Source organism: Camelus ferus, chromosome 26 (genome assembly GCF_009834535.1).
Source record: "Camelus ferus isolate YT-003-E chromosome 26, BCGSAC_Cfer_1.0, whole genome shotgun sequence".
Lineage (NCBI taxonomy): Eukaryota > Metazoa > Chordata > Mammalia > Artiodactyla > Camelidae > Camelus > Camelus ferus.
Window position 1 is genome coordinate 10,428,424 of NC_045721.1, and position 27,875 is coordinate 10,456,298.

The 27,875-nt window shown below is 33.8% G+C and overlaps 1 protein-coding gene across 1 annotated transcript in view; it reads right to left on the minus strand.

Moving 5' to 3' along the window:
• The window catches only part of TNKS (tankyrase), a 157,928-nt gene that overhangs the window by 117,036 nt on the left and 13,017 nt on the right, over window positions 1-27,875 (minus strand). Inside the window, exon 2 of the mRNA XM_006180445.3 lies at window positions 19,658-19,882. Within this exon, the coding sequence (XP_006180507.2) occupies window positions 19,658-19,882 (225 nt within the window). The remainder of the gene's footprint in view (window positions 1-19,657; window positions 19,883-27,875) is intronic.

A 27,875-nucleotide genomic window follows, 5' to 3' on the forward strand; every position in this document is an offset into this window, starting at 1 on the left:
ATAAGATGTTTTACAGCACCCCTGACCTCTAACCCACCGGATGTCAATAGCACCCCCCTCCCGCACTGGGACAATCAAAAATGTCTCTAGATATTGCTAACTATCTCCTCAACGGGCAAAACTGCTCCTGGCAAAACCATTGCTCTTTAGGGTCGATGCCCCACACCCACACCCTCATACACACACTGTGCTAAGTGGAACATGCGACGGTCTGGGCTTCTCCCTTCAACACTTTTACATACTGAGTTACTGCCTTAGATTTCATTTGCAGAAAGGTTTCTGTGGTTTGAAAATGTAATAGGAAAAAAGTAAATAGTAAATCATTAAAATAGTAACTTGTAAATAAGTATTTTAAAAATAATAGTAAATGATAAATAATAAAAATAATTTCTAAGGATCCTTCTAAATTTAAGATGCTATAACCTGTAAGTATATCTTTGAGTACTGACTTTATTACTTAGAGGAATTTTTTTCAAATATGAGAGAGAAAAAACTACTTTAATTGTCTTAAACAACATGAAAATTTATTAAAGAACAGAGGTATGTCATCAAAAGCAAAGGCAGAAATATGTCCCAAATTTACCCTGATGTTGTCTACCCATTTCCCAGCTCCATCATCACTGTCCATAAATATAGACAATACATATTATTTACCTGAATCCTAATTCCAAACTCTCATTAAAGAGAAAGTGCTCCAGCTTGCCCCAATATCTGGTTCTGGACCTCAGAAGTCTGGCCAGAGACAGAGGAAGAGGCAATAAAAACAATGGTGATGGGGAAAGGGGCGTTAGCTCTAGAAGACCTGGGCAGTTATCTCAATGGGCATCTACAGCAATAGCAGATCTTAAATTTCAAATATTCTGTAGATATAGCAGTACATGGCAAATGAGTAAATTTACAAAAATATGTCTCTATTTTACACATTTCTACAGCGTTTTAATGTTTATTACAAACATGTATTATTTTTATAATGAGAAAGAAATGAGAGATATTTCTCCTCAGACAAAAATGATCTTTATGCATGCTGTTTATGTTTGCCAAAACAATACTTCTCTGAAAGCCACTGTTTAAAGTAATTAATTTGTAACCTATGGAGAAGTAAAAATTGGGTAGTTCTTATCAAGTGAATAATATTGAATATGGTGGTAGTATTAAATAAACAAGACCAATATAAATACATTAATTTAGAATCTGTGATAATGCTGAGATTGCAGAAATAAGTCTTAAGTAAAATAGTCAAGAAATAATTTTCTATTGTGTAAAAGTCCAGATTTATAACCACACCTTTTTTAGTCTTCGCCTTTCACACAAAAGTGACCAAAAATTCAGAAATTTGTCAACAACAGGGACTAGCATCCTTGTGATATGTTACTTACTTTCACCTCAATGAACTATCTGCCTTTATGTGCCTCATTAGATAGATACCCATTTATAACTTTTATCCATACACCTCAGTGGGACAAAATAAGAATACATATATTTTTAAGTTCAAAAAATAAAATTCTCTACTAAGTCTGCATCTCTTGCTAACAGCAAAACACCATCGTTAAGAGTGGGTCCTCGGGAACCAGACTGTATGGGTTAGAACCCCTGTTCTGGGGCCCTAGGAAGCGACGTCACCTCTTTGCACTTCCATTTTCTGGTCTGTAAACCAGGAGATAATAACAGTACCTACTCAGGGTTATTAAGAGGACAAAACAAATAAATATTTGAGGAGCTCTTAGAACGGTGACCAGCATATAGTGCACATGTGCATGTAAGAAGTTTTTTAAAAGACATTAGAAACTACTTAATTACTTACTCAAAAACTTAACCCAAGTAAATAAAATAAAGTTACTGAATTTATATAAGAGTCTTATTTATGATCAAACTTTGGCATGAAATGTTACAATAATAAAAGAATCCTCCAAATAAATTTTGCTCTATTATCAAGTTTTCCCATAAATATAAAAAAATCAAGAATTTTTTAAAAGGCCCTTTACATCCGGAGTAACCCAGGTATGGATTATTCTGTACGTGTATATAGCATATTTTTATGTCCAATTCAACTATATATATCCTTTTTGCAATAAAGAGTTAAGGCAGGCCACAATACACTTATGAAATCAGCATTGTCTGCTTACACAAACCACGGTTTATTGTAAAATAAAGCAGGCAGTGGAATAAATATAAGACTGATTACAGCAAAGCATATCTCTTTCTACCGGGAAACCCTAGAGAATTAAGTCTAAAAGGAAGTTCTGTCCAGGAGTGAGACCAATCTGGGTTTTAGACAATTGCTCTCTGCTTAGCAATTGCCAGCCTTAGGTAGGTGACTGCACCTCTGTCAGTCTCAATTTCCTCTTTCATAAAACACTATCTTCCTCCAAGGATTGCTGTTATAATTGAGACAATATATACAAACCTAGCTTGGTTCTTGGCACATAACAGGGACTCAATAAACCTGTCCCTTCAATCAGGATCTTTTCATCTGCCTTTCAAAAAATAGAATCATGTGCACAGAGAGCTAAAAAATATCGTTTGGATTACTTGAAGGAAAACTGGTAACCTCCCTAGGGACATTTAACTTGTTTGTGCCCAGTCAATTATTGTTGTATGCTTCTTTTTACTTAGGGGAAGATTACCTTTTCTAATAGTTGACTAGACCCAGCTAAATTAAACACTAATAAGGAATAAAGCATATATTACAGTCCAACCACATAGGTTTACAACAAGATGACAGAATTTTTATAGTTCTAGGGACAGCAACCTCATGCAAAAGGTGCCTTCCCATCTGCCTCTGAGAAAGAAGAGATCCTTAACCTGCCGTTCTGAATCCATCCCTAAATTGTTAAGGGCTGAATAAGACCTCAAAGACTTACTAGTATTTCCAGGCAAATTCCCCATTAGTGTAAAATATTAAGACCAATTCAGTTTTAGCGCTACTAGACACAAGGTTTAAAGTCACACATTTAAAAACCTTTTCCACAAGGAACACAGGATTGAACTGGTACCATAATATTCTGACTCTGAGCTTTGGTTTCTTAAGAAATTTCATTACTACTATTATTTTCCAATGTCTCTGAGAATTGATTCAAATGATTGGAACTTCAATATACTGTTGTATTTTCAATCTGAAGGAGACAGAATATAACTCCTAAGTTTTTATTCTTTGGAAATATATCAAATAATTTTTTTAATGTGGCTTATTGTCTATTGGATTCAAAAAATTACCCTACTAGCGATATTCTTAATGACAGTATTCAATCCCATTTCTCACATCCCACCTTAGCTCCTCTCCCCCATGTTGAGGAGGAAAAGAATGCCTTTTTCTCATCACACAATTCCTCCCTTGCTCTTTGCCTTCCCTCATTCTTAGGGGGTTGCATTTTTTACAAACAGGTATTATGATGCCCTCTAGCAGCTTAGAGAACTATTTACTCATAATTAATTTGCTTTTAAAAAATGATTATTGTTCACATCTCTTCACGTTTATCAAGCTTTCACTTGTTACACAGTCACAGCAAATCACTAGAATTTCATACTCCAGCTATGGAAGTATTCATGGGGAATATGTTTAAGTTACAATAATTTTCCATTATCCTACTTGCTTGTCTCTGCAGACTAGGTTGAAAGACCTGAATTTCAGTTAAAACAAAAATCATGTCTTATCAAATCATAATTCAAGTTTTTCAAAGTTACAATGAATTTGAAACAAAGGGCATAAATTAATTCACATGTACGGTAACAAAGAGCCGCAAATCCAGCAAGCTTTTACTGAGCGTCAGAAGACAAACATGACCTGTGAGAACACTTTATCGCTGCCACCCAAGGGAAAAGAGAGTGGAAGTGAACAAGCCCTTACTGTTTATTATTTCATTTAACTTCCCATAACAACCTGATGCGGTGGGTCTGATTCCCACCTTTTAAAGGAGAAATTGAGGCTCAAAGCAACTCAATTACTTGCGGTAAGTGGAATCCATACTTAATTCTAAAAGCAAGCATTTAATTTCTACCATATCATTCTGCACAAGTACAAGCCAAGATGGCACAGGAACTGTAACTCAAGCTTTCTTCCCTTTATGTGAATTCTGAAAGGCATATCTACGCATTTGCCCTAAATACCTTCCTCCAAGGACCAATGTCATCTTCCTAATCCCATCAAACAATCCTCCGTGGGAACAACCACAACCCTGCCATAACACCCAGGACAGTCAGGGTTCCGTTTGAGGAAACCCACTAGAGTATTTCCTGCTCCTGTTCCCTCAATCCTCATGCTCAAGTATACTCTTTTCAAAAAATCAACACTCGAGACTGTGCTCCAAAAAGGCAAAATAAAATATATGTCCTCTATGTCTAATCATGATTATTTATACCACAGCAAATTTAGAAATTTTCAGGCTTGACACAAAATAAACACATACTTGGACACACTATGGGACTTCTTAATGTCCTGTTTCTACTGTCATACCTGAGAGCAGAACATGAAACAACTCACAGTAAGGTTTACACTCAATCCTGGATTCTGTTTATAGATGAAAAGTCTAACACCCACTCCATTTAAAAAAAGAGGGCTAAAAGATTTAAATAATTGAAGAACTAAAACAGCAAGAGCACATACCCAACATTTTTTTAAAGCCTAAACCTGCAACTATTATACTTAACAACCTTCTAGTTTGGTCAACTGAGAATGAGGAGTGAGAAGGACTCCATAAATCTTTCTCTCCAATCTGGACCTGCCTTTGAAGTCTCAGTTACCAGGGAACTGCACAAAGCAAGGACACAGTTTTAACATACAGGCGTTTCAGATAACACGATAACCATGTAAAGGGAGAAGCGACTGGTTATATGAGCCATTTGCCTCAAACACCACTTTAATCCAACCTCAAACTCAGGCCAAGCATCTCACTGATATCCATAGATTATTTTGGACAATCATATTTAATCTAAAAGTAAGTGCAAACATATAATTAATTTCTTTAATAACTAGTCTTAAGCAATAAGAAAAGTATCATATCACTTTTTTTTAAATGTATCAGGGTTTTTTTATTTTTGGTTGTTCTTGTTATTTGACATTTTCCCCTCTAATTTAATCATCTTTGATACATTTCTTAAGTGCTTAGGAGAGTGAAGGCATTCATTCTGGGAATTTTAATAAAATAAAATGAACAAATATCAAACTCACCCCCCCTATATATATATATACACACACACACACACACACCACCATTAACCAGTATGCCTACTAAAGTAGTCACAAATTTATCAGGTAAATGCATAAACACTCTAACCTTCTTGAATGCAGTTGAACATAAGTGGGCAAGTCATCAAGATAACGGTGCTCAGTGTCAGCAGGGATTACTTTCGAAGGGAAAAACTACTATCATTTTTGGCTCTTCTCCTTTTTATGGATCCAAGTATGGAATTTTGCCAACTTTTACTTTTTATGAGAATATTACATTGAGACTTGTTTAAAAGATTCCAATTCAGTTTTTATATGGAAAACTGATGTTAAAAATGCCAAAGGGAGGTATTCTGGCAGGAAAAGGGAAGAGAGAGAGAATAATGAAACAAAAGCAAGTGAATCAAATTCCCAAGGCTTCACTAAATTTTCAGTGAATTTTTGCAAAGAGTAACGAAAGTGTGGGAAGTGACTTTTCTTAATTCTGCTCATTTTTGGATGACATGTGAATAAAGAAAGTGAGACTAAGTCAAGAGCCCTACTCAAGTACTCCAGTGGCTACAATTTCTTTGATTCTTATTAAGCTCTAGCTTTCCAATAGTTTATCTAAAAGTAATTAAGGTTTACATACATAATTAACAAAAATTATATTTGCTATAGTACTGTTTATAAAATAATAGTGAAAAATCGTAAGTATTCTAAATGGACTAATATAGGTAACTAATTTTTTTAATGGCTATTTCTATATAATTCTTCACAGCCTTTAAAGATGATATTAGATAAAAAATATTCACTGATAATGAATTGTGTTCATAACAAAGTGAAAAAATAAGAAAACAGCATGCACAGGATGATCCCATTTTTATATAAAAAGGACTATGTACACAGGTACACTGTATCCAACAAAACTATCTAATAGACTTTCTACAATGATGGAAATTTCAATATCCACACTCTGATACAGTAACCAACAGCCAGATACAGTTATTAAGTACTTGAAATGTGGCTAGTGCTACTGAAGAACTAAATTTTAAATTTTTTACATTTTAACTGATTTTCATTTATTGGCTACCATATTGGGTAGCATAAATCTAAATGGACAGAAAGTGAGGTGTGACAGTCATTACTGGTGTACTTGCTAATTTTTCTAAATGAACATCTGTTACTTCTAATATTACTGTTAAGAAAAAACCGAGAAAGTTATTAACCTTCAATATACTATATTTAAAATAACAAAAGATAAGAATGTACCAGAAGCAGTCCTACCCACCCCCAATCCCACGCCACTCTCAAGTTCTAGGACTTTTCATCAAAGGACTATGGAAGTGATCATGTAATTTAGTAAAGAAGAAAGATTTATGTGATCTGAAGAGAAACATGAATGTGTAGATCAAGTAATTTACAACAGTTTGAACAAGGAAAGTAAATATATCTTTCTAGATAGCAGATACGTAAAATGGAGTTATCTGGGAATTATAAAAGAGATACTACTTTAGGAGTGAATTATAATAATAAAAACTTGGTTTAAGCTTCAGTAAATAGATTGTGAAATAAAACTCAGATTTTATGGCAAGACAAGAAAAATTTAAACATAAAAAAACTCTTCTCTGCCCTTTGGCCTCCTCTCTCCCCTCACTGGGATCACGTATCTGCATTATGCATCTACCAAATCTCTCCCATCGGCAGGAATTCCTGCTTGACCATAAAAATCAACATTCTCCTAGCACCAAGACAACTCCTTAAAAGATAACATTCCCTCTTGATCTTATAAGGGGGTCACATGACCCACCAGGATGATCTGGATTATGTAAACTGTCAATAATATGTCATTTGATGTACAGAGCTCTATCTCAAAAAACTTACATAACTGTGCCTTGATTTCTAACAGGCAGAACAGTTCTTGGAGGTCTTTGAGATGCTCTTCCCAGGTTATAATCCTCATATTAAGCTCTAATGAAATCTTCCATTTCTTTCTTAAATCAACTGATTAATTTTTTGTTGACAAGATTTTTTTTAAGCTAGGTAAAGATTACCAGTTTAAACTTGCTAAATATTAGATGATCTAAAAAGCTAAACTAAGAATAAAGAAGAATTCATTTGGCAAACTTAAAGAATGAAATTAACTTTTTATGCTCAAAACGCATTCTTAAATAAATCCCACTTAGCAGTGAGAACTTTCCGTTCTCAGTCAAGAAAACATTTTCTTATTACAACAACTTTGTATCAGCTTTACAGAGTGGGCAAAGTAACAACTTTCTCCTTTCCTCACTAATAAAATGGTAGGTAATCTGAATCATTTGCTTCATGCACAGGATACAAATATTAGTGAAATTATTCGGTTAAGTACTTTGCCTCAAGAGAAAAGACTGTATTATACATCATCTTAACGACAGCAATTTTTGGTAAATGTACCAACGTCACCTTTTTCTTTCTCCTCCCTATCTCAACTCTTCAGTTCATGACTGAAGAACTCATGGATTTAATCTACAAGTACAACAAAAAAATGCTTGATTGTCCATTCCTTATAGAAATCCATTATAACCAAAAATTGATGCATGCTCAGAATCAATATTCAACAATCCATCCTTAATGAATAATGATTTTGACAAATGGTAGATTACCCAACTATAAAATGTGCTGTATATTTGTACATGAATATGGAGTATCTGACATATGGCAAATTCACATTACTTTAAAATAAAAGAACCTCAAAATAGTACCTAATCAAGAAGTAGAGAATTACTCAGCTTCCTTAACCACATTAACATACACTATTGCAAAAAAGCCAGAGAGAATCATGTTGCGTTCTGGTGAATTGCTTTGTCACTCCATACATATTTCTTCAGTATAAAACTAGATACCAGTGATAGACAACGAGAATACAAGAACAGATAATTGAACAATAATCAATAATGATTATTGTTAGTTCCGTATACTACACAGAACTAACAAAAGGATCAGGCAAGGAGAACCAGGAAAGATCTAAGCAGAATACTATCCAAACATATAAGAAGACACTAACCAATTTGGAGCATGCTTAAAATGCCACCTTATCTGATTCAGTTTAAGAGACTGTCACCTGACTCTGCAGCTGCATTAGAAAGTAAATATATTTTGATTACAACAACTTTAATTTAATTCATCACTACACAAATACCAATTGTATATGCTAATTATTAGGTAGGAAGGTATTTTAAACTGTGTTTATGACCTTGGTTCATTTGGGGATCAGCTCCAAGATATTTTTCTCTGTGATGGCAACCAAATAAGTCATTCTTCTTAACCACTTTATTGTTTACTTAGGAATTCAATTTCATAAATAGAGTGTAATCAGCCAGGGTAGTCTAGGTTATATTCAGTAACAAAGTTATCCAGAATCTCAAAGGCTTAGCAAAATACGTTCATTTTTGGAAACTGACAGCCAGGGAGTTCCCATACTCAAAGACCCAGGCTGAAGAGGGCTCTACTTGAAAATGTGATCCCAAGGTAAATAACCAAGGTAGGGAAAAAATAAAATATGCTAAACCGTACTCAGGTTCTTAACACTTTAGCTCTGAAGTTTGTATTTTGTTCCAACTCACATTTTTTTGGAGGAAAAAAAAAAAAGAAAGGGAAAGGAAATATATTCTTGAGTGGACAGAGGGCTACTCTACTTCCAGATGCCAATGAGAACCAAAGGTTAAGACTGTACCAGAACTATAAAGACCTGTTTTTGATACTACTTTAAACTGCTTATATTTCCTTTCTCAGTATTGTGGGATATGGAAAACTATGACCAAAGCCAATGTCCTGAAGAAATAGCTCAAAGAATTATGCGTCTTTTCATCTCAAAAGAGCAGAGGGAAACACAAACCAAAAAAAAAAAAAAAAGTTTAAATATTAGAAATTAACATCCTCCTTCACAGAATTATTTCAGGCAGTAAGTTATTAAAAATAACATATTTACCCAAATTGTAGAAATACACTTCCAAATAGTAAGGGCAATCAATGTTATCACAGAAATAACCATGCATATTTTGGATAATTATTTTCTAATTAAACAAGATCCACTTCACTTTACTTTTAAATCTTAAAAATGAGCCACAAAATATATTCATTTTTTCATTATGGGGTAGCTTACAATCTCATTTTAATTTTTTAAAATGTATCCTAAATAAGTTATTATAAAGCACCTCAAGACACTCTTAAAAACCAAAAACTGCTTTCCTGCATTTCTGCAATGTAATTAAACTATAATCTTGTTTCACTGTGAACTTTTTAACCTAAGAATTATTGTCTATTAGATATCTTTTTATTCCAATGCTGGGCAGACACCAAATACTTTTTTTACTTTAACTGACAAATTGGACTTAACCAAAATTGAAAACCTTTGCTTGCCTAAAGACACCATTAAGAAAATGAAAGGCAAAGCACAGATTGGGAGAAAGGATTCACAACATACACATTCAACACAGACCTACATCCATAATACAAAAAGAATTCTCAAAACTCAATAATAACAACAGAAAAAAGGTCAGAAGATCTCAATAGAGACCTCATAAAAGAATATACACAAATGACCAATATGTACATAAAAATATGCTCAACATATTCGGCCATCAGAGAAATGCAGCCTCATAAAATTCAACATACACTTACCATTCCACTCAGCAATCCCACTCCTAGGCATCCATCCATAAGAAATGAAACAATTTGTCTATATCATAATCTATACCCCCACATTCACAGTGGCCCTCTTCCTAACAGCCACAAACTGGAAACAAACCAAACGTCCACCAACTCTGCTATACCCCTACAATGGATCACCACACAACAACAGGAAAGAATCAGTATCATACAAACTAACAAACTCTTAGCTAAATGGACCCAGAGGAAAAAACAAGGACTCAAATAACTAGAATCACAGATAAAAAGGGGTACATTCCTACCATGCTTACAGAAATAATAAAGGATTATAAAGGAATATTATGAACTGAAAGGGAAAACTTGATGAATCAAATGCAAAAGAATGAAGTTAGACTCCTTATCTCACATCAGATACAAATGTTAACCCCAAATGGATCAAAGACCTAAAAGTAAGAGCTAAAATTATAAAACTCTTAGAAGAAAACATAGAGTTAAATCTTCATAACCTGGGATTTGGCAATAGGTTTTTGGTCATGACACCAAAGAACAAACAACAAAAGAAAAAGCAGACTTTTAAATGTTAACCATTCATCAAATCATCAAAATTAAAACCTTTTTGCTTCAGAAGACATCATCAAGAAAGGGAAAAGATAACTCAGAATGGGGAGGAAATATTAGCAAATTATTTATTTGGTAAGGAATTTGTATCTAGAACACACATAAATAAATACATAAAATTTATATATATATATATGTATATATATTAAAAATCCCTACAACTCAGTAACAAGAAGACTAAACAATTAAAAATGGACAAACAGAATGAATAGACATTTCTCAAAAAATGTATACAAATGGCCAGGAAACAGATGAAAAGATGCTTGACAACACTGCTCATCAGGGAAAGGCAAATAAAACCACAGTTGTGGCACAAAGTAGGCATTTCACTCTGGTGAGGCAAGGAGGTATATTATACTGGGGACACAGCACAAAATAAAGCAGACAAAGTTCCTGTGTGTGGGCGCAGAGTAGGGAAGAGTACACAGAGACATGAGTAAATAAATAAATGTACAATTAAACAAATACATAATGCTATCATAGTTTCTTACCCTGCTCTACTTGTCTAGTTATTCTAACCATGTCTCATTTTATTAACCATGTTTCATTTTACCTCATAGCACTGTTACCTGAAATTATGTATTTTATTACTTAAAATATTGTTAATCAGTTTATATTAAATCTTCAAAACATTATTTTTTTAAACAAGTATATCCCTACCTATTTTGGTGCTATAAACATTGTAAAATCTTGTTTCATCCACCAATGTATAAATCTAAATACCTAGCAAGTACTAAAACAAAGCAGGTACAGTAAATATGAAGTAAATGAGTAAATGTTTGAAAACAACAAATAGGGGCAGATATTTAAAATGCCTGCTACATAATCCTTCATGGCAACAAAATATTCAGCATATTATCACAACAGAAGAGCATTCAGCAGTCAAATCTAAGTCTTCTGACTCGAATGTTTTAAAGAAAACAGAGATTACACAGGAAACCATGGGGTTCACAGATCATGCCATGGCTGTTCATACTGCTGCTGCCACACAGTTCATATCCATATCACTCAATCACTCATTCAACATACGTTACCAAATACCTATCATGATGCACAAGGCTCTGTAAATGTAGCTACAGATTTTAAACAGAGACACACCTCAAAAAAAAAAAATTCAGTTTACTGAAAGAGATATGTAAACAGATCATTTATAATTTAATTTAAAATGGACCTCAGTTTCTTAAGGTGGGAAACGAAAAATAATAATACCTCACATAATCATTGTGGAGATTGTATGAGTTACTACAGCAAACTGTAAGCACCATGTGTTTGTTACATTATAATTAAATAATATAAACGATTATTAATTGAATAAAGAAAAGTTGGTATCTCTTTTAGTGACTAGTGCATTGTAAGTGTTCAATAAATGTTCAGTGTTGAAGGTCAAAGTATAGGGCAGGTTCCCAGAGAATGTCCTACGTGATTTGGCTCTTGAAAAATAGGTAGAAATACTCAAATGAAGAAAATAATATGTCCTCCAAGAAAAAATGGGATTTTGAAGTTTTCTAAGGTCATTAACACATCTGGGAGAATGATGAGAAGTTTGTTCCTGCTATTTCCTACCTAGATTGTATGTCACCATGAGATTTATTCCAAAAAAATATCCAGGCTGATACCAAGATGCTCTATAATAGGGAACTAATTTATCTTTCCAACATTACCTTCTCACAATTCAGTTTAAGACTTTACTTTCCAGTTAAACTGGACTATACTCTGGTATTTAAAAAGACATCATCTTTTCCTTCCCCCAACCTTCATTATACCCTCCTCACTCAAACTGATGAAAATGACTCTCCATCATTCAAGGCTCCTCTCCATTTTCACCTTCTTCAGGAAACCTCTTAGTTCCCTCACACGTGCTCTTCCGCCTCTCTCTGAACTCACAGCCCTGCAACGTGGCATCTTACTGAACCTTACATCCTACTTACCTTATCCATCTGTGCAAACACAGTTACTCATCCACTTAAACTTATTTCCTCTTCTTACTACTTAAGAGAATCCAATTTTATTTGGGAAGCAAGGTGCCCAGACGTATGGGATAAATCATGATTGGTCCTAATTCTGGTAATCTTATTCCTGTTTGCCAGTGATTACTCTAGGGGTGAACATGTAACCTACTTCTGAAAAATGGACTCTTAAAAGGAAATCTTCTGGGAGAGATTTTTTTCTCTTAAAAAAAATTCGAAGTAAAAAAGCCTGCTTTTTTTTTTTTAAACCTCCTTTTCTGCTTTGGATATTGATATAATATGATTCTTGGAGCTACTGCAACCACCTTGAAACCAAGAGGGAAAAGCTAACATGTTTGTCTATCCTCTAGTCACTGATGATACTCCTGAGTCAATCCTCCTATTTCCCCACATTCTCACATCTTCCTAGTCTAATTTGAAATGAAACTATGGGACTTAAACATCACCTCTTTTTTGTTCCTTAGGTCACCAAATAAACTATGTATCAAACTGCTCATTAGAGCTTGAAAGCTCTCAAAGCATCTCAAACAGTAAACCTTTATAATGGCTACTTTACTCATTTTAGAAATATTCACCACAAATTCAGATATTAAAGATATGCCCTAGGCAACAGTGATTTAGAGGCAGACAAAAATGAAATCTTGAGGCCTTAGTCTTCAGTTCAAACTAAATATTTAATTATACTTTACACTAAAGATAAAAAAATTCCTATTTTTTAAATATAAGAAACAATTTGATTTTCAAGTGATATGCTGTCTTTCAAATTGTTATTATGTAGCACCTGATGACAAAGATTACAAAGAAAATGTTCAGTCTAAACAACTATATAAAAACAAGGCCTCTCTACACCTAATTTAATATAAAATCTCTCTTGTTTTAAAGTTTGTGTTAGTCACATAATTTAACCCAAATCTCAAAATCTTCAAAAGATGCTAAATTTAAACAAACTTTGAAGATTTGATGCAAGATGTTCTATAATGCATTACTTTTCTACTACTGCTATAACAAATTACCACAAACTCAGTGGTTTAAAACAACATGTCTTTATTATTTTACAGTTCTGAAGGCTTGACTTAATACCTGTCTCACTGGGCTAAAATCCAGGTGTTAGCAGAGCTGCACTCTTTATTGGAGACTCTCAATGCAAATCCAATTCCCTGTCTTTTAATCTTCTAGAGTCCCCCTGTATTCCTTGGTGCATGGCTCGCCTCTTCATCTTTAAAGCCAGCGGTGACTGGCTGAATCTTACACTGCATCTCTCTCGCTTCCTCTCTGTCTCCCTCCTCCACTGTTTAGGAACCTTGTGATAACTTGGGGTCCCCTCATCTAAGGTTAGCTGACTGATAGCTGTAATTCCATATGTAACCTTAATTTCTATTTGTTATGCAAGATAAAATAATCCCAGGTTCCAGGAATTAAGATGTGGACATCTTTAGACTATTATTTTGCCTACCGCATGTACGTCACTTCTCATAACCACAAGACATTTTAAAAGCACAACTATAACACATTTTATTTATACGACACTCTAACATATTATTTTTGTAAAACTCCAGCAAAGAAAAAATAAACAGTTCCATTATTTCCATTTGATAAATGAAGTAGCTAAGCTACAGAGAGTAATCTGCCCCATAATCTGTCCCAAAGTGTTTGCTAATGGGAGATTCAATGGTAGTCACCAGGTCCCCTGTTTCTATTCCACTGCTCCTTGCAGGAGACCACAACTATAACTATAAAAGCAAAGTCTTCCACATTACTGATAACTGTACATTGCTGATAACTCCTCTTTTCATTTTTATCAGCCCATAATTTAACAAATCATCCAACTGGGTTATTTACTACCTATTTCACAAACACACTTGTTTATAAACAAATTACACAGACTATATATTGTAATAATACCTGCTTTAACTTTTTGTCTGAACCAGGATCCTATGCAGGTTAATACATTCTACTTGAATGAACGAAATTAAGTTTCATCTAGTTGAATGATCAGAAGCTAAAGGATGCCCTTTACTTTATGGCAAAGAAAGGAGAAGAGGAGATAAAACATAATTTTATAACAAAGAATCCCTAAAATGATAAATAATGAAAAAAACAGAGGAATCCTATTACATATTAAGTAAGTTCTAAATTGGAGTGGGAAAAATGAGAATTATAACTACCAGTTTTTATTAATCATTTCTATAGTCAACTTTGTTTTAATTATAGCATTAAATGGTACTATACATAGTTGGCCTAATCTCTCATAAACCAAACTGTTTAAAGACTTTAAAAAAAAACATCATATATTTTCTCTATTCGCTTGCACTTTCACTAAATATAAAAGGATCTGAATCAACATCATGTAGCACAATAGGAATATTATTTCTAACCCTGTTAATTTTCATATTAACAAGAACAGCTATCAATCACTGAGTATATACTACACATATGACACAATGATGCTTTAGCTGCATTATCTCACTTAATCTTTTTAACAACTATATGAAGTACAGTTTTTACCCCCATTTTAATAACTGGAAGAGAATAAGTAACTTGTTTATTACCCAGGTCTCTTTGACTCGAGAGAGAGTCTCTGACTCTCTTTGACATAGTGCCATTGAGCCTAGAAAACGAAGCTATTTTTTTTAAATAACTTCTTAAAAGTTCTAATTGCTAGGTTTTAAGCAGCAGTTTGAATTTTGTACTCCCAAGTGAGATATACAGTAAGGATCCCCTTAGTCTTCACATTTAAGACAAATTAAGCCAAGAATTATTTGAAAACAAGAGTAAGAGAAAGAAAACAAGTGGCAGGAGCTTTGTTCCTCTAAAATAATGTCACCTGCTCTAGTCAGCCTTTCTTGCTCCCACAAAAGCTGAAGAACTGTTCTTTATCAAGGGGACTATAGTTTAATCCTTTTCTTCTACTAGTCTTTAGAAGGTATTCCACTGTCTTCAAGCTTTCAATGCTGTAAATGAAAAGTCCTTTGCCTAATTGTTTTTCCCTTTTTAGGCAACTTATTCTTCCTCCCTGGAAAACATGTATATATCATCCTCAGTGTGTCTCTTCTCATCCATACAGCATAGAACTCCACAGGCCTTTTCAATCTCAAACTTGGGTTTTTTCTGATTATTTAATTATCACTGATCTCTTCCATCAAGTTTTTTTTTTTTTCTTTTTCTTTCTGAAACTCCTATCACATGTAACGTTTTAAATAATATTGACTTCCTGGGTTTATTTACCTTTTCCTTCATGATTTCCAGATGCTATCATTTTGCTTTGTACTGGGGGATATTTCTCACACTGTGATCTTCCAGGTTACCAATGATCTTTCTTTAATTTATCTACTGAATTTTTTTACTTTAGAAAAAAATTGAGATTTTTTTTGGCCCCAGGAAGTTTCGTCCATACTACACTTTAATTTCCCTGAGGGATCTTTTTATCTTTTTCATTCAAGTGTTTGTCTGACCTCTTTAGCAGTCCTGGATATATGTTCTGATGGTCCATTCAATCTTCCCCTCTTTGGCTGAGAAGGGTTATTTTTCATTTGGCTTACTGGCTTCAGGTCTAGATGTTCAGGTATCCCAACCAGTAAGAATCCCACATGTATTACAAGACCTAGCACCTCGATTATCTTTGGAATTACTTGCTGTGGAAACCAGCACAGCTGTCCCTTCCCTGCTGAGGAACCCAAAGGTCTCCAAAAAGAACATGCTCTGGTCCCCCTTTTCCTTGATAATCGCAGAGTCTAAAGAGAGATGGGATGTAGCGGTACATGTGTTAACAGTGTGAGGGCAGTGGAAATTATATTGATTCAAGAGATTTCGTAACTAGTTTAGAGGCCCCATATTAGAACTTCCACTTATCTACCTTCTCAAGATCTCCATTATCAGTTATATTCATTTGGAAATAACAGAAACCAATTGTGTCTACCTTACACTGAACTGACAAGAGGGTAGAGGACCAATCTTAGAAAATAAGTAAAAAGCTACCATGCAAGTGGAAGGAATGTTGTGGCCAGGCCACTGCCAACAGTGCAGAAAAAAACCACTGCTATGAATAATTCTTTAATATCTCTAAGACTTTGTACTCAAAATTCTACAATACAGAAAGGAAGGGTCTGACTGACCAAATCAAGGCCATCCCTGACTACCAAGGGGTAGAAAAAAGGAAGATCTGACTCCAGGCACTTCTGTATTCCTCCCCATAATAACTACCCATAATTTTAGATCTCTAAAATCAGAAAAGGAGTTGGGTATCCATCAGCCAAAAAGAAAAAAATGACAAATGCCCATTATGACTGCCAGATCTTATATTAGCTGACTTTGCAAAAGGTATGCCTACAATTTGCTTTTAAAATGAAATTTCAAAGCACTAACTCTTGGATAGTCTCAAAAACTGTAACATATATTCAGAAAAGAAAGCGTCATTTACTTTAGTTTTTTTTTTTTTTTTTGAGACTTTATATCTGGGAGTGAGGATAAGTAGGGAGAAATAAGTTCCAAAGGTGGAAAAAACATTGATTGCAGAGCAAATTAGATTTGTTAAATATAAAAATTATGTCATCAACATTACTGTAATGAACTTCATAACCTCTGTCTTAAGTGGTTGGTTTAATGACACAAGCATTTAAAGTTGATTTTTTAACATAACCTCAGACTGTGTTTTTTCTTTTTGATGGTAGCCAAATAGCATTTATGAAAGGGTTTGACTTTTAAACTGGTATTTTCAAAAAATGTCAATAATGGGCAAACAGACAAAACCAGATGGTCTATATCACATAGCAGTTATAAATTCAGGTTGAGATCTTAGCAATAAGAACAACAGTAATTAATAATAGCAATCAATATTTACTTAATGTTCACCATACCAGGTAGTCTAAGTACTTTACATGTATTATGCTAATTGTCCCAAGAATCGTATGAAGTATGGCTAGTATTCCCCTCTTACATGTAACACAGAAACATGGAGATTAAGTAAATGGCCTGGTCTCACGTACAGCTGTTCGCCGGGGAGGTTAGGATACAAGCCCAGAGCATGCACGTTGCTGCAATCTGCCCTGCTGCCTCTCTTAAGCCAGTGGTAATGTGTGGCTTGGCTCTACCTTTACAAATAGCAAGTATATTCACTATTCTACCTCACATATAGAGACATGATTAATCTTAAAATAATTAGGCAAGCATTTCATTATCTAGGCTCTTTTAAAACTTAATTTTGTACACTAACCTCTCAAAACCATGAGACTCAAGCAAAAAGAGAGAGGAAAAAAAAAAGGCTCCCAATTCTTTCACTCAGTTGTCCCAAAGTAGAAATATGTCTAATAGAAACAGGTCCAAATTCCTTAACTGTACTCAAATGTGTAACGTGTGATATATAAGCTATCATATACCTGAGAGGCTTCAGTCTACCTGAGAACAAACATCCTAATAGGTTCCTGAAAGCTAATTAAGTGTACAAGAGGATCTACAACCACTCTTATTCCCTGTAACTATGTTACATACTTTAATAGCAGCTATACCCTCAATTAACTTTTGATTATACTTTCCAAGGTGCTCTTCCCTTACCCTCAACCTTCATAAGACACAAGAACTTGGAAGGAAAGCAACATGTGGCAAAGCCTATTGAGGATTATGGGACCGAGGGACTGTAGGAATCAATTATTTAAAAATCAAGTTCTACATCTAGTCCTTTATTTCAACAGAACATAGATAAAAGGAGCAATTTAATTAGGTACTTATAAGAGGTGGATTAGGAGGAGAAGAGGAATATTAATTTCCCTAAGATATTAAAAGCACTGATAGAGTGAAAAATTCAAAAAGGTACAGGTAAGAATACAGAAGACCAAAGCCTAGAAGGGATAATATTTCAAGAAGGTGAAAACTGTATAAAATTTTATAACTAATGACAGGAAAACCCAATGGCTATGACAAGGTGAAGCAAAAAAAGATGAAAGTAGGGAAGTTGAAAGTCTAGAAGATTATATAAGAATACATGTCAAGTTCCATAAGTCATCACAGAGTAACGTATCACAAGTAACTTAAGAGGTTTAGTGGTCAGAGAATATGTGATAAGTTCAAGCTTTTCAGGTTACTTTTATGAAATGACTCAGTCTAGGACATGGCTGTTTTAGTGAGAGACTTAGGAAGAAACAGGAGAATCTACTGAAAGCGGAAGATGTCAAAGATCAAAAAGGATAGGGTATCCACAGGGTCATGTCAGTGGATGGTGAAGTGACAGGACAGCAATGAGAATGGGATAAAGAAGTTATGTCAGGCAGTGCAACACTTTGAGGGAAACTAAAAAAAAAGTATTAGAGGTTGGAATAGATGGCTATGAAGAGGGAGAAAATATTAATAATGGTACCACCTCCATATCTTTAAAAACGACATATCTATTTCAGTATTATCATCAAAATACCTGATTAAACTGAAATGGATATCATTCAGGAAGACAAAAATTATGTAAATCAACCTGCCATGGGCTAAACAAACGTCTACCATCTTGAGTTCCAAGAAACTGATGACACACTCAAGAGAAATTATGCTCATCCTCTAGAAGTTTGTTTTTAGATTTCAAGATGAAAGATTTTATACAATAAAGCAAAATTAAAATATATTTATATTTAGATATACATAAAAGAGGAAGAAATGCTCATTGAATACAATTTCACATAACTGCAATACCTAAAATCATTGAAAGTTCAATTTTTTTGAAATTGCTTTTTCTCTAGACATATGGCATATGTTGAAAATATTAAGCCCTGAACTATTATATTCGAACCACTCAAAGCTTTCCACTGCTAATAAAATAGCTGGTGTTCAATTTTAGCAACATAAAGAAAAAGGTTTTGCCTTAGTATTAGATGACTTTCCTTGAATCAACCTAAAACATCCAAGTATGTCATCCAATTTGGTTAAGTACCTGTACTTTGTAATGGTTCTCATTTATGCTAGTATGGAAAACTTGAAGTCTTTTAAAGTGACTGTAGATTAACTAAATTGGTAACAGTAATCCATCAAAATTTAGTTCCACATCATCTGGCATTTGCCTTGCATTTGGAGAGTTAATGTTGTGAATCTTGTTCTTAACCAACTTTAGATTTTCACTTCTTTACTTCCCTTTTAATGGAAAAGAAACTGCTTCTAAGAATAAGAAGTAATAAAACCTTTCTTACTTATTCTGAGGGAACACTATTTCCATTGCAATAAAAAAAAACAAGGGAGAAGGGTAAACCTTTCTTTAAAATGTTATTATACCTGTCAGGTTGATCTTACAATTTAGATATCACCAAATAATACTTACCAATACATACATCGATCTTTCCTTTAATAGCAGCTTCATGCAGAGGCGTATAGTTCCAGTTATCCCTGGCATTTGGATCAGCTCCTTGGCACAGTAACAGACTCACAACCTCAGCATGGCCAAAAGAACAAGCATTATGAAGCGGGATGAGACCGCCATCATCACGAGCATGGACATTAGCACCCATCTGTAGTAAGTGTTCTACGACATCCTTCCTTCCAAAACCTAAAAAGAAAAAGGGGAAATATTTTATACAGAAAGTCAATTTTGAAAAAAAAAAAACCATTAGAATTCCTTTAACAATATCAACAAATATGAACAACTAAAGTATTCTGTAACAAGAAAGGTTAAAAAAAAAAAGGCTGCCATTCAAATGGATTCTCTCATCTCAAAAAACTTAGAACTAAGAAATCTCTTCCTTTAGATTAGGCAGTTCATTCAAAAAACATTTCTTCAACACCCATTGTGTGCTGGACAACTGTGTTAGATATACAGAACGAATGAGCCAAGATTCCTGTCCAAGGCATTCACTTCCCCCTCATGCTTCACAAAACAAAATTATATGTATAAAATCCATCTCCACCTCCGTATTTTAAGAGATAAATGTTATTTAAATACTAATGACAACCAAATCTTAGACAAATCACAACATTCAACACTACACTTGGGAAACTGAAGGAAAATATATGGATACCAGAAACATGTGGTGATGGTTTAGTTACAAGATATTTGAAAAGGAAAAACTAAAGATAATGCCATATTATCTATTCTTGGGCCAAGAATAGCCAAACTAAATGAAATATAGGTAGTTAAGTGAAATAATTCAAACTTGGGTTTACTGAGTTTAAGGAAATGACATGACAAGTGGGATACAAGCATTTGGAAATACAGAACCAGAACACTAGTGAAAAGTATCACAATTTTCAGACAGAAAAAAAGGTGGGGAGGTGGTTCAGAAGAACCGGAAAAAATCTAAAGCAATGTGAGAACTAGGTAAACACTGAGAAAGGTAAGAAATACCAAGAAAACACAACATTATGGAAGTCAAAGGGCAACAACATTATGCAAAATCCAGCATGATAAGGATTTAGTGAGATCAATGGAGAACGGAAAAAAACAGCCATCGACAATTTAAAGTCATTGTATTACTGTGATGAAATTACAAGCTACATTGCAATGGGTTAAAAAAAAAAAAAGGAAACCGCAAATATTAGCATTTTTTTATGTTTACCAGCTTAGTACTTTCATTAATGATCCTTTCTTTCCTACTTTAAATTTTATTAGGGCTTACTGGCTAGGTATCATTACCTTTGTGCTATTTCTTACCATATAATGCTGTTAGAAAATGGCATCTTAAATAAAAATGAAAAGCAGTAGGAGTCATATTTTCCTTCACTTTATGCGTATATAAACTAAATAAATGAGAACTATGTGAAAATAGATAAAAAAAAAAAGATTTCTCTCAACATATGTCCTCCACACTATCTTTAGAAATCCATTCATTCCAGGCAAGAGGGCTCTAAGAAAGTCTCCAAAGATACATTCCACAGATACGTATCACAAAGTCAGGTTTCCATAGAAAATATCTTTCAAATTAAGTTGAAAAATTAGGGTAAAGAGGTTAATTCTGTAGTAGAAACTGGAAAACTAAAAGTATACAGTACGTGCTAATGTAACTATCACCATCTTGCTGGCTGTTTAAGAGCTGCAGAACTTGACTTGCAGAACTTTTTGTTACGTTCTGTTTAATTCTCGCACTTCCATGTCCTTCCTCCCTCTATCACAGCCCTACTCTTCCACTGGGCTATAGGCACTTTCTTTATTCATAAAGAGTTAATGATTTTCCTGCTTTATAGATCTAAGTAAAGGCAGAGTGCAAACCCACATTTCTCTTATCAGTGCATTAACAATATTTTATGAGAATTAATTTCCTATCTTCTCTAATATAAAGTTAAAATGAGACACTTTTAAACTTATCAACTGGCACTTTAAAAAATATCTTTTATAATTTTGAAGCAGGGGAGGGTATAGCTCAGTGGTAGAGTGCGTGCATAGCATGCACCAACGTCCTAGGTTCAATCCCCAGTACCTCGAAAAAAAAAAAGATAACTAAAACCTAATTATCCACCCCCCCAAAAAAAACCCCACATGAAGCAAAATAACAAAAGTACTTACTTTTTACTAAAACTTTTAGATCTAAAATATAAAATAAAACAAAAATGCTTGGTATCAGCAAGAAAGTGGTGTAATGGAACTATGCTCACACAGTGAAAATGTGATTATAAACTGTTACCACATTTTAGAAAAAATGTAGCATCATCAGGAATAGGCTTAAACAAATATACCCTCTGACTCAACAATATCACTTTTCCAACTTCATCATTTAAAAAAGTAGTCATGTATAAACAAAGATTTTGCAGTTAGAATGTTTATCATAACATTATAGAAAATCATGGAAACAATTTAGATGCCTGACAACAATAACACAGTGAAATAAATGATGAAGTGATGGTTTTCGATACAACATCCTGTTTTAAAAGGACGCTACAGAACACTGTGAATGCCCTTAATGTCACTGAATTACATACTTAAAAATGTTTAAAATACCAAAATTTCAACAATTTTTAAATTTATGTATTTTACCACAATTTAAAAAAAATCAAAAAAGGTATAAAAGAAAAAACAGGACATTATAGAAAATTCAACAACTTGGAAAGGTGATTTTTGGATTAATCAGTCTTTTAGATTCAGAATGTATTTTTTAAAAAGGAGAAAACATATACATATATTTCAAATATAGATGGCTAGAAAGAGACTAAAATCACAAAGTAGTAGACTTATGAAATTTTTCTTTTCTTCTTTTTATCTGTTCTCTTAATTACACTAAAACACAATTTAGTATAAATATATGTGTGTGTACACATGTTTAAAAAAGAGGTGGAAGTGAACAGTTAAAATCAGTAAAGATACATTTTATGTGGCAATTATGAAGTGATTCTTCTAATTTGATTTTGTATTAAAATATATTATTAAATCAGGTTTTGTTATCCATGAAACAAATTAGTCCCGTTTAAAGTATTGTAATTTAGAAAACTATACATAAACTTTACTCAAAACATACACTTTACCTGTTCTACTGAGTACAAATCAATAATAGTTGATCATTCACCATTCTACCAAATGCATTATTTTTCACACATAAAGAGAATTCATTATCCCATTATCCCTGATAGTTATATAAGGCCTTTGTTTCATAACCAAGGTTTGTAGTCATAATTATCTCTATAATTGATTTGTTTGTTTATATCTAAAGACCCAAAATAAAAATAACAATTAGGGTCAGTTCAAAGAACTATGCAGAATTTCAAGTAACTTATCAGTAACTAACTCTTAAGGAATTAGTCCCTAAGTGAAGCATTACAGATACTATACTGCAGACAAGATTTTCAGTGTTCCATTCCTTCAAGCTAGCATATGTCAAAAAAAAAAAAAAAGCCAGCTGAGTCACAATTTTAAAAAGGAATAATGTTGCTACTAATACATATATTTATGGCTCTGTATTATGAAGTACAAAAGGAAAACCAATGACCCGCCTTCTCTCTCTGATCCAGCAAAGATAGTTAAAAAATTAAGACAGTGTAATACCAACAAACAACATGTGCTATCACAGACTTCCAACCTGAGAGTTACATAACAGGTATGATTAACTTTTACTGAAATTTTCTTTTTGCTCCAAGTACATGCCTTATTCTTAACAACAATAAAAATAACAACAATAATGGTAAGTAACTAAAATTTAGTAAGCTTTTCTGTGTGTCAAGGAGTATGCCAAGTGCTTGAGATGCATCAGCTCCTCGTGATAACACCTGTGAGAGATGCTGTTATCCTCATTTCATGGTTGAAGAATTCTTTCCCTCAGTCCTGATATTCATGAACCATACTTCCAAATACACATCTCAAATCTGTCTGTTTCCCAGTCCCACCAGCTCGGTTTCAAGTCCCATAATCTCTCACCTAGACTTCAGCATATAACCTGCTAACTGGCCTCTCTCTGCTGTCACATCTGCTGCCCTACGCATCTGCTGCATCCTTAACACAGCAGACAGAATGAGCTTTTCAAGGCATATATCAGATGAGGTCACTTCCCTGCTTAAAATCCTGTAATGTTTCCCATAACACATGATAAAATATTACTACCACCTCCTTATGACCTACAAGGCTTTATGTGAGTTGGCCACTCTCACCTCTTCTGTCTCATTGAGCTTTAATCACCCTGATTTTCACTTTCTGTTCCCTGGATACGACAAACTTGTTTCAGCCTAGAGGACTCTGCACTTGGTGTGCGTTCTGCTTAAAGACCTTGGACCCAGATCTTCACATGCCTACCTCCTTCTGTCATCCAATTCTCAGCCCAAAGATAAGCAACTCAGAGACTCTGACCACTCAATTTAAGTCACCTACGCATGCACACACACTCTTTCATCACTGTTTTCAATATGAGTTCTTGATATATTTTGGATATTAACCTCTTACCAGACATATCACTTGCAAATATTTTCTTCCATTCAGTAGGTTGACTTTTCATTCTGTTGATGATTTCCTTTGCCATGCAGAGGTTTTTTAGTTTGATGTAGTTCCACTTGTTTATTTTTGCTTTCTTTGCTATGTCAAGGAGCTTACCACCTATATTTTCTTCTAGGAGTTTCATGGTTTCAGGTCTTACAGTCAGGTCTTTAATCCGTTTTAGGTTAATTTTTGTATACAGTGTAAGATAGTGGTCCAGTTTCATTCTTTCCCATGTAAGCTGTCCAATTTTCCCAACACCATTTATTGAAGAAACTGTCCTTTCCCCATCAAATATTCTTGGCTCCTTTGTCATAAATTAATTGACAATATACGGATGGGTTTATTTCTGGGCTCTCCAGTCTGTCCACTGATCTGTGTGTCTGTTTTTAAGCCAATACCACACTGTTTTAATCACTTTAGCTTTGTAATGTAGTTTGAAATCACGGCACATGATGCGTTCAGCTTTTTCTTTCTCAAGATTGCTTTGGCTATTTGTAGTCTTTTGTGATTCCATACAAATTTTAGAATTATTTGATTTCTGTGAAAAATACCACTGGAATTTTTATAGGGGTTGCATGGAATCTACACATTGCTCCTGGCAGTACAGGCATTTTATATACTGTGTGGAAAGCACTGTGCTGGTACCGTGAGGAAAACCTAAATTTTTAACACATTACCTAAACTTGATATACTTAATTTTCCTTATTCTTGTGTTAGGGTTTCAATTAAAGCCATTCAAAAATGTTTCAATATCAAATGTAAGGTCACTGGTATCTATTCACTAGGTCTGAATTTAGAGACAGAAAATTGTTTCACTTGTGTTCAGCATTTTAAACTGTCTAAAATTAAAGCTTCAAAGGAACAACCTTGGGCAATACTGAATCCTGTAACTAACAACTACAACTTCCAAAATTTAATAAAAGGAGAAAAATCTAAGGTGTTTGGAGTATTTTAAAGTGATGCTTTTATTTATGGTAGCAAAGTTATAGCTTAAAGACATATTTGACCTAATTAGACTGTTAGCAAAGCCAGAAGCACTGTACATCACTTGAACTACTAAATTCATTGACCCAATGAGAAAATGCATATTACATCTCCTACATTTATTTATTTATAATTTTTTTCCTTATGTGTAAGAAATTATTCCAAAAAGACAAAGTAACAATAAAAATAAGTTTGAGACTGCCTAGAAAAATAACTCATGAAATAAATACACACACACATTATATCTATTTCCCTGACATAGAGGAAGTCACAGAAAGTAAGTTGGGGAAGATAAAAAGGTACTTGGTGACAGATGAGGTATGTTCATTATTCTCTTCAAAAACATTAGGCAAAACTTGAATCAAAAATATCAGAATAACCTGCTTACTTTCTTAAGCATTATGACTTCCACTCACCCCCAAAAAATAAACAATAAACCCCCCTGAAACTCTTAACAATAACAATAAAATTACTTTCAATGAAAGAAAACGGAGCTATGACACATTTATGCAATAGCTGTAAGGTTTCTAAAGTAACTTTTCTTTCCCAGCTAATGAACTCACCATTCACCAATTTAATACCAGTAGTTCCAGGTATCTGTTAACATCTTTAAAGGGCCATTAAACACAGTAATTTATAATTATACTGAATTTAAAATCAATAAGTGATATTAGAAAAATCAGACAGCTACAGGCACAAGAATCAAAATGAACTACTTTCTCACACTATGTACAAAAATAAATTCAAAATGGATTAAAAACTTAAATATAAGACCCAAACCCATAAAGCTTCTGGGAGAAAACATAGGCAGTATACTCTCTGATATTGATCTTAGCAATATTTGGGGGGATATGTCTCCTCAGGCAAGGGACGCAAAAGCAAAAATAAACAAATGAGACTACATCAAACTACTAAAGGAAACTATCAACAAAATGAAAAGGTCACCTACTGAATGGGAGAAAATATTTGCAAATAATATATCTAATAAGGGGTTAAAAGCCAAAATACACAAAGAACTCATACAATTCAATATCAAAAAAAAAAAAAAAACAACTCTATTAAAAAATGAGCAAAGGACCTGAATATACATTTTTTCCAAAGAAGACATACAGATGACCAACAAACACATGAAAAGATGTTCAACATCACTAATCATGAGGGTAATGCAAATCAAAGCCACTATGAGATATTACCTCACACCTGCTGGAATGGCTATTATCAAAAAGGCAACAAATAACAAGTGCTGGTGAGGATGTGGAGAAAAGGAACCCTTGTGCAGTGTTGGTAGGCATGTAAATCGGTGTAACCACTATGGAAAACAGTAAGGAAATTCCTCAAAAAATTAAAACTAGAACTACCATACAATCCTCCAATGTCCACTTTTGGGTATTTTTATTAAGAAAACAAAAACACTAATTCAAAAAGATATATGCACCACTATATTCACTGCAGCATTATTCACAATAGCCAAGTTATGAAAGCAACCTAAGTGCTCATCAATAGATGAGTGGATAAAGAAGATGTTACACACACACACACATATGGATATTATTCTGCCATAAAAAAGAAGAAAATCTTGCCATTTGCAACAACACAGATGGATGTAGAGGGTCCATCCATGACCCTAAGTGAAATAAGTCAGAGAAAGAGAAATGCTGTATGATTTCATTGGTACAAGGAACCTAAAAAACAAAAATCAACAAACACAACAAAACAGAAATAGATCCATAGATAGAACAAATATGTAGTTGCCAGAGGGGAAGGGTTAAGGGGATGAGGAAAATTAAGAGGAACAAACTTCAGGTACAAAATAAATGAGTCACAGGGGTGAAATGTACAACCTGGGGAATACAGATAATAATAATCTAACATCTCTGTATGGTGAGAGAGGATAACTAGACTTATCACGGTGATCATTTTGTAATGTATAGAAATATCGAATCACTATGTTGTATACTAAGAAATAATACAGCATTGTAGGTCAATTATACTTCTAAAACAAACTCATAGAAAAAGAGATCAGATTTGTGGTTACCAGAGGCAGTGGGTGGTGGGTATGGGAATTGGATGAAGGCTGTCAAAAGGTACAAAGTTCCAGTTATAAGATAAATAAGTATTAGGTATGTAATGTACAACATGGCAAATATAATTAACACTGCTCTATGTTATATATGAAAGTTGTTAAAAGAATAAACCTTAAGCATCCTCATCACAAGGAAAAATTATTTATTTTTCTTTTATTTTGTATCTCTATGAGATGATGGATGCTCACTAAACTTACTGTGGTAATCATTTCATGATGTATGTAAGTCAAATCATTATGCTGTACATCTTAAATATACAGTGCTGTATGTCAATTATATCTCAAAAAAACTGACCAAAAAAAAAGCCTGAATCAAAACTATATCTTGGCTGATGTGCAGGAAACAGCCTCAAAATTAGGAGTACTTAGCAGAGAAGACCCATCTCAACATGACGGGTAATTCTAATTCTATTAACGTTCCTGTACAGGTCTACTTTCTAAAGACTTTTACAAGTTTTCAGTTTTACTGCATTATATATGGAGGAAATTACATGCCATAGTGTTATTCCCTAAACTGGGAGTTGGGGAAAGTCTTGTGATATATTTTTTAAATATGTCAAGCATTTTTTATACACCGGGTTAAAT